The 7518-nt window shown below is 33.3% G+C and overlaps 1 protein-coding gene across 1 annotated transcript; it reads right to left on the bottom strand.

Annotated features, from left to right (window-relative positions):
- Window positions 1–365: 365 nt before the first annotated feature.
- Window positions 366–1341, bottom strand: LOC107133791 (olfactory receptor 2W1-like). Its single transcript, XM_015475982.1, is given in 2 exon segments — window positions 366–1277; window positions 1279–1341. Coding segments are annotated over 2 exon segments (975 nt in total).
- Between the last annotated feature and the right edge of the window lie 6177 nt (window positions 1342–7518).

Here is a 7518-nt window from a genome sequence, read left to right on the forward strand (position 1 = left end):
TTAACATACAAACCAAAATTTATATGAAGCTGTGTGTGCAGGCCTTTATGATGATTATGCATTGCATTTAAAATACAAAACTAGATAATTGAAGTTGCTTCTATGTGGCTTGAGAAGAAAATTCATTTAAGTTTATTTACATTTTTCTTTTATGTAAAGTAAAAATATAAATTATTAATGACCTTTTCTCCTATACATATGCCCATGATTAAAGGCACAAAAACTAAGTAGTATGTTACAACATTGCTTGCATTAATAAAATGTTTGCAAATAAGAAGTATTATGTTAATTCATCACTATGATCTAAGGATTACTTAACTCCATAAAAATTAAAGACAATTAGAAAACACATTTCATTACTTTATTTATTCTAATATAGATCTCTTCAAAGGTCTCTTTACTTTCCCAGCTTCATGGTGAACTCTCATCAGCTTCTTCAGTGCATCCTTCATGTCCTTATTCCTTAAGGTGTAAATGAGGGGGTTGAGACTTGGAGTGATGATGGTGTAAAAGAGGGTAAAGAACTTTCCTTGGTCCTTGGAAGCACTGTTACCTGGTTGTAGGTACAAGTAGATAATAGTTCCATAGAACATGAACACAACAGTGAGATGAGATCCACAGGTATTCATTGCTTTGCGTTGGCCAGCTTTAGATTTCATTTTTAGCACAGCTTTGGCAATGCAGCCATAGGATATAAGGATAAGGATGAGAGGTGTGAGGACAATGATAATGCCTAAAGCAAACACAGACATTTCTACTGTTGCTGTGTCTACACAAGCTATCTTGACCATAGCTGGCAACTCACACAAGAAATGATCCATAAGGTTGTTTCCACACCTAGGCAAATTCAGGGTGAGTGTACATAACACTACACAATTGGCCAAACTAATACTCCAGACCATGACAATCATCTTGAGACATAGACGAGGGTTCATGATTATCAAATAATGCAAAGGCTTACAAATAGCTGTAAAATGGTCATAGGACATGACAGCCAGGAGAAGGCACTCAATGGAGCCGAACCACATGTAAACATAGAGTTGAATGACACAACCCACATAGCTGATTGTCTTTGTGGGTCCCCACAAGTTGACCAGCATCTGAGGGACAATGGTGGTTGTGAAACACAGATCTAGAAAAGATAAATTCCTAAGGAAAAAGTACATTGGTGTGTGGAGGCGGGAATCCAGGAGAGATGCAAGAATGATGGCTGTGTTTCCCATCAATGTGATACAATAGAAGATGGTGACAACTCCTGACAGGATCATCTCCAGTTTTAGGATGGTCAGAGAAGCCCAGCAGAATAAAACCATGTGAAAAACTATAATTTCTTTGGTCCATTGTCCTTTGATATTTAAATCCTAGATTGAAAACAAGAGGTGTAGGAAAGGGAATAGGAGGAGGAGAAGGAAGAAATAGAAGTGGGGGAAAAGGAATGTGAAGGAGGAGGAGGAAAAGAAGGAGACAAGAAGAGATGAAGAAAGAAAAAGCAAGAGAAAGAGTAAACAAGAAGGAGGAGGAAGAGGAGAGAGAAGAAAGAAATAATTGCTCTCTATATTAATGGAAATTTGATTAATTGTAGATTTTTTCTCATGTCTGATCAAGTATCTAGGTAAAATCTTGGAGAGTTCAATATTGAACTTATGGTCTAAATTTTCTCACATGGAAATTAGAAAGTTTGGAATTGATCTGGTACTAAAATGATGACTCTACAATTCTTTAAAAAAATTGTTTTTGGTTGTAGTTGGACACAATACCTTTAATTAATTAATTATTATTTTTATTAATGTGGTGCTGAGGATCGAACCCAGGACCTTACACGTGCGAGGCAAGTGTTCTACCACTGAGCCACAATCCCAGCCCCCCCACAATGTTTTATAAAGCTAGTTAGCTTGATATAGTGAAGATCTTCTTTTACTAAGTTTTTAAACTCCCCTGTAAAAGCTAACTGTTTGATTAATTTTTGAATGAGGAAAACAGTATTGCTCTTTTTTTCCATTAGTTAGTTAATGGCCCCTTGGATCTAACTGTTGCTCTTAGATATCTGGCATTTATATCGCTCCATTTTTTATCTCTCATTCTCAATACCTCCCTTATAAGAAAATTGATAAATTTGAGTGCCAAATTAACCACTTACCTTTAAAATTTTTCATCACCACTACCCTAATTCAAATCATAGTCTTTAGTCCTTGCATTCAATTTTATGCCTTTACACTATTACACTATTCAATAAAATTATGTCACCTATGTTTTTAAAGCCTGTTAGATGATTTCTAGATCAATTAAGAAACATTTTAATTTTTGAAGATGACCTCAAAGGACCTGCATATTTTGGCTCCTACTATGTATTAATGCTTATCTCACCAATCACATTACCCGTTTTCACTACTAGCCTTCTTTCAGTTTTTTCAACTTGTTAAGACTCATTCTTGTCTAAACCCCTGTGAACTCTTCTTCCTTTTTGAGTAACTCTTAATCAATCTTTTATCATCTCTAAATGGTTCTTTCTTAAAAAGAAATTTACAGAACAGTTGATTTTTTTATGTTTACCTTATTTCATGCATAGGGAACTCATGCAGACAGCCACTGTAACATGAAGCTTAAAAGCATAGGCAGAAAAAACAAACAAACAAACAAAAAACCAAAAAAAAAAAGAAAAGAAAGCATAGGCAGAGAGCTGATGTTCATTCCTGTCTGTGCCAGTCTTTTAGCTGTGTGATCCCAGATAGGTTACATACCACTGTTGAGCTCAGTTTCCTCTTGTGTGAAATGGTGACCATAAAGAAACAGCAGATGGGGTAGAGAGGGAAGATGAGATGGAAGGGGAGGGGGGATAGTAGGGGATAGGAAAGGTAGCAGAATACAACAGTCACTAATATAGCATTATGTAAAAATGTGGATGTGTAACCGATGTGATTCTGCAACTTGTATTTGGGGTAAAAATGGGAGTTCATAACCCACTTGAATCAAATGCATGAAAGGTGATATGTCATGAGCTTTGTAATGTTTTGAACAACCAATGAAAAAAAAAAGATACCTAGGGTTGCGATGAAATTAAATAATAAATTCAAAGTGCTTAAAACAAAGCTGGGAACATAGCATGATTCAATAATCTGAAGTTATTAAAATTATTATAAGAAATTGTAATCATGGTAGGACATAGGTAAATATTTAATATTCTTTCTCCCAACATGAATATAAGGGCTATAAGACAGTAGATATTTTGACATAATCATGCATACATAGAATATAATTTGCTTCATTTAAGTCCCCAGTACATCCACTTTTCTTCCTCGCCTCCTCTGATTGCTCCCTTCTATTGGTATTCCTTCTATTTATTTATAGTATTTTTCTTCAGTCCAAGCACAGCACCTAAAGCATTCACCATAGAGCATATTAAAAAATAATATAGTAGGGGGCTGGGGTGTGGCTAAATAGTAAAGCACTTGCCTAGTAGTGTGAGGAGGCACTGGGTTCAATGATAAGTACCACATAAAAAGGAATGAATGAATAAATAAAAATAAAGTTATTAAAAATAATAATACAGTGATAGAAGGGGTTACTTGAATAGAAAATAATGTGTTTTTATGAATATAATAACAAATAATGTATTGATTAATTTTGATGGAAAACAATGTAAAACATTAGTCTCTATTTGAAAAACCAAAAAGTTTAGCAATATTTCAGAAGTACAACACAGATACGATCCCTCTAAACATGCATGAGCATCTCAGAACTACTCAAACTTGTAGTAGTCAAACAGATTATCACTGCCAGGCTCTTATAACAGAGTATAAAAAGGTAACTTCTTACCACCTGAAGGAAAAATGATATCCAGAAAAGTTTCATTTAATAGTGTATTATATATACTTAAATTTTATCTAGAAAGTTAGATCCTGTGTTAAATATTCTTATCACAAGAAAAAAATGTAAGAGTTGCAGGAATCTTTTGAAAGGGATGGATAGTTTTATGACACAAATTGTGGTAAAGACTTCAGGTAAATACTTGTGTCCAAACTCATCAAGCTGCATATATTAAATATGGACAGCTTTTTTAATGTCAATAGTAACTCAATTAAGTGCTTATAAGAAATTAACATAAAATATTTAATTGAAGAATAAACTGATGCCTCCTTCTCTGTTATGTTGGAAAAAGTTGTGCTGTTTGTTTATCATGCTATCTCAAAACATGTCTTTGTATTATGAAGAAATTACTATAAACTGGGGTGATGATTCAGAAGTGGAACATTTGCTAAATAAAGTAGATATATTGGTTGAGATCATTGTTTTGAGAAAGTCATTTGGTGATTTCCTCAGAACTAGCTTTTCAAAAATTATTATTTGAACCTGAGTTCTGCCAATAACCAAGTTAGATACTGAAATGTATTGCAAGTTATTATGCACCTTTACAATTCCATAAACATCATGTTTTTTCCCAATTAATTCATACAATTTTATCTGTTCTTTAAAAAACAAATAAATTTTACGTTATTAATGTTATGACATCTAAACAGAGGGAGTTAAAATAATTCATGCTTATATATTTTGATACATATGTTGATAATATCTGCAATTGAACCTAACTTATGAATACAACAGGCCTTTCTGTTCAGATAATATGTAAGCAAAAATGAAATTCTGAAATACAAAAACAAAAACATAAAAAATCCTTTGAAAATTAAACTTAACCTCATGCTGTTAATTTCTTAATAATGTCATTATCACTATAGTCCCAAAGACTAATTCAAGGATGGGTAAAAAAAAAGATAATTCTTCTTCTGCATGTTAAAAATTTAATGTAAGAAATTTTCAGACATTTTCATGCATATTATAAGACCTAAAAACACATTAAAAAGATATCCTTCCTAGCTTCACAATCTCTAAGTATAAAATACTACCATTCTTCATTTTCAAATTAATATATATTTCCCTCTTGTATTTCTACCAGGTTAAAATATTTGAAATTACAAATTAAGAAATAATTTTATGTCCTCTTAGATATTAAATTTAGTATTTCCTTCACAGTATAGATAATAAGGGATAATAATACAACTAACTACATGAAAACTAAGGAAAGGTAGAGAGTATAAACAGACACATGGAACATTCAGATAATATCATTATCACACAGAATTTTAAGTAACAGTGTTCATATATGTTCAAATACTATACTCAGAGAAAGAAAAGATAAAATGGCAACTTTCATTGTGTACTGTATTATAACTTGTGAACCTGATATCATAACAATTTATTCTACATGGCAAAATAAAATACAGAATCCTACTCCTTATAAGATCCTGAATTGGAACTTTCCAGTAAAAGAAATGAAGGCAAAATTCACAGTTCTTGGATTTTTTTTCACTGAGATAGTATTATGGACTGAATATCTGTATCTCTACTAAATCCATGCATGAACCTGTAAACAACAGTGTGATGGTATTTAAAGGTAAGATCTTGAGAGGTAATTAAGTTTAGATAAGATAATAAAGGTGAGGATATTATGATGATATAATGTTCTTAATAAAAGAGGATGGGAAATCAGAACTCTATCACTCTCCCCTGGTATGTGAGGACATGATGAGAAGATGATGCAAGCCAGAGAGACAGTCTTCCTTAGGAATCAAATCTACCAGCACCTTTAGACTTCCCAGCCTCCAGAACTGAGAAATGTCTATAGTTTAAGACATTAAGAGCTGATTAAGACAGCTGAGGATATGTATATATACACAGTGGCTTCCTATCAACTCCTGAAAATGACTTGCTTGCTGTTGCATACTGAAGTAGTTTGAGAATATGCCTAAAATCTTCTCTGAAAATGCAGCAGCTTCCAACAAGTTATTACAAATCACATGCCTTGAAGCTTCTGTCTGAAGTATTTCCTGACTTCAATGTCAACTTTCCTAAACTTTGTTATCCCAACCCTTTCAGCAAGTTCAAGACCTTGGTTCATATATTAAGACTTTCACATATGGATTATATAGAGTGGTTTTTATTTTTCTGATCAAACCCTACCTGACTCTGATTCTGGTAATCGAAGTGGGTCTATCATTATGAATAAAGTCATAATGAGAGGGATCTGAAATTGTTTACTGGTCTAACCCTAATTTTTTTTATATCTGCTTTACAGAATTGACAAATGTTTTGCTTGTTGAAGAAGCTCTTCATTCCTTGCTAAAGGAAGTTAGTTTTCTTTGGCTAAAGAACATCCTAAGAGAATGTTGATTCTCCTCAAAATTTACAACCAGGATCTCTTTTGCTTCTAGATAACATCTAGATTTACATGGAAATGAGCACAAATTCTGACATCATGAACATCTTAAGTATCATTCTTACAAATCAGACATTCTATATTCTACAAATTTTCTTGGGAAACTTGAACTGATAATAATGGTTTGCTTGTTTAGTTGACTGAACCTGGACTCCATTGTGGCCCACAAAAAGTAAAGTAGAAATGTCAGAACTTTCAAGAGTATTATTTGAGAAAATAATCCAAAGACTTCGGGAAATATTGAGATGAAATATGTGTCACCTACTCTCTCAAATGTTTGTTCTTGAGGAGATGTCAGTAGACAATCCCTTCAGTAAGTCTTTGAGAAATATGTTGATGATGAGAAACGTTCATCTGATTAAAAGGCTCTGTAGTGGATGTTTTCTGTGAGCCAAAATAGCAGTAGGAGATTTTACTATTGCAACAGGCTTTTTAAATAGAATGGGAGTAATTGAACCTCAAAATGTCAAAGGTCAAGTTGTAGCACAACCGCCTGAAATGAATTATGAGAAATTACAATAATGGTTGTAGGACTATAGCAGTGATCAATAGCAGTTGATTCTGCACAGATTTCTTGTGATGATTAATTGATCTTTCTGTTTCTAGGATGAAAAATTCTGGAAAAACCAGTGGAATATCTTTAGTTGATTAAGAATTTTCTCTGAATGAAATTACGGGATTCTGAACTCTTCCTTTTTTTCTTTTTCTTTTTTCTTGTTTCTTGGCCATCAAGTGTGCAGTCTGCTCTACAAAATGCTCCCTATCATTGCCATGTGGCATGATAACCAGGGACCAAAGCAATTGGTCTGCCCAATCTAGGAGTGGAACTTTCCAAACTGTAAGCCAAAATTAGACTTTTCATTTAAAAATTGATTATCTAGAGTATTTCATTATATTACAAAAAAATGACTAATAGCTGTCATTTAGCTTTTATGTGCAGTTGTTAAACATATTTTTTATGATTGTGTCTCTTCATCCTCCTATTAAAATTAATAATAGAGGACATTAGATGTCCTTCAGTAGATGAATGGGTAAAGAAAATGTGGTCTAATAAGTACCGCGCGCTAACCGATTGCGCCACTGGAGCTCCGCCACAATAGCTAGACTTTGGAATCAACCCAGATGCCCTTCAATAGATGAATGGATTAAAAAACCGTGGCATTTATACACAATGGAGTATTACGCAGCACTAAAAAATGACAAAATCATGGATTTTGCAGGGAAATGGATGGCATTAGAGCAGATTATGC

The sequence above is a fragment of the Marmota marmota genome, unplaced genomic scaffold (assembly GCF_001458135.2).
Source record: "Marmota marmota marmota unplaced genomic scaffold, marMar, whole genome shotgun sequence".
NCBI lineage: Eukaryota > Metazoa > Chordata > Mammalia > Rodentia > Sciuridae > Marmota > Marmota marmota.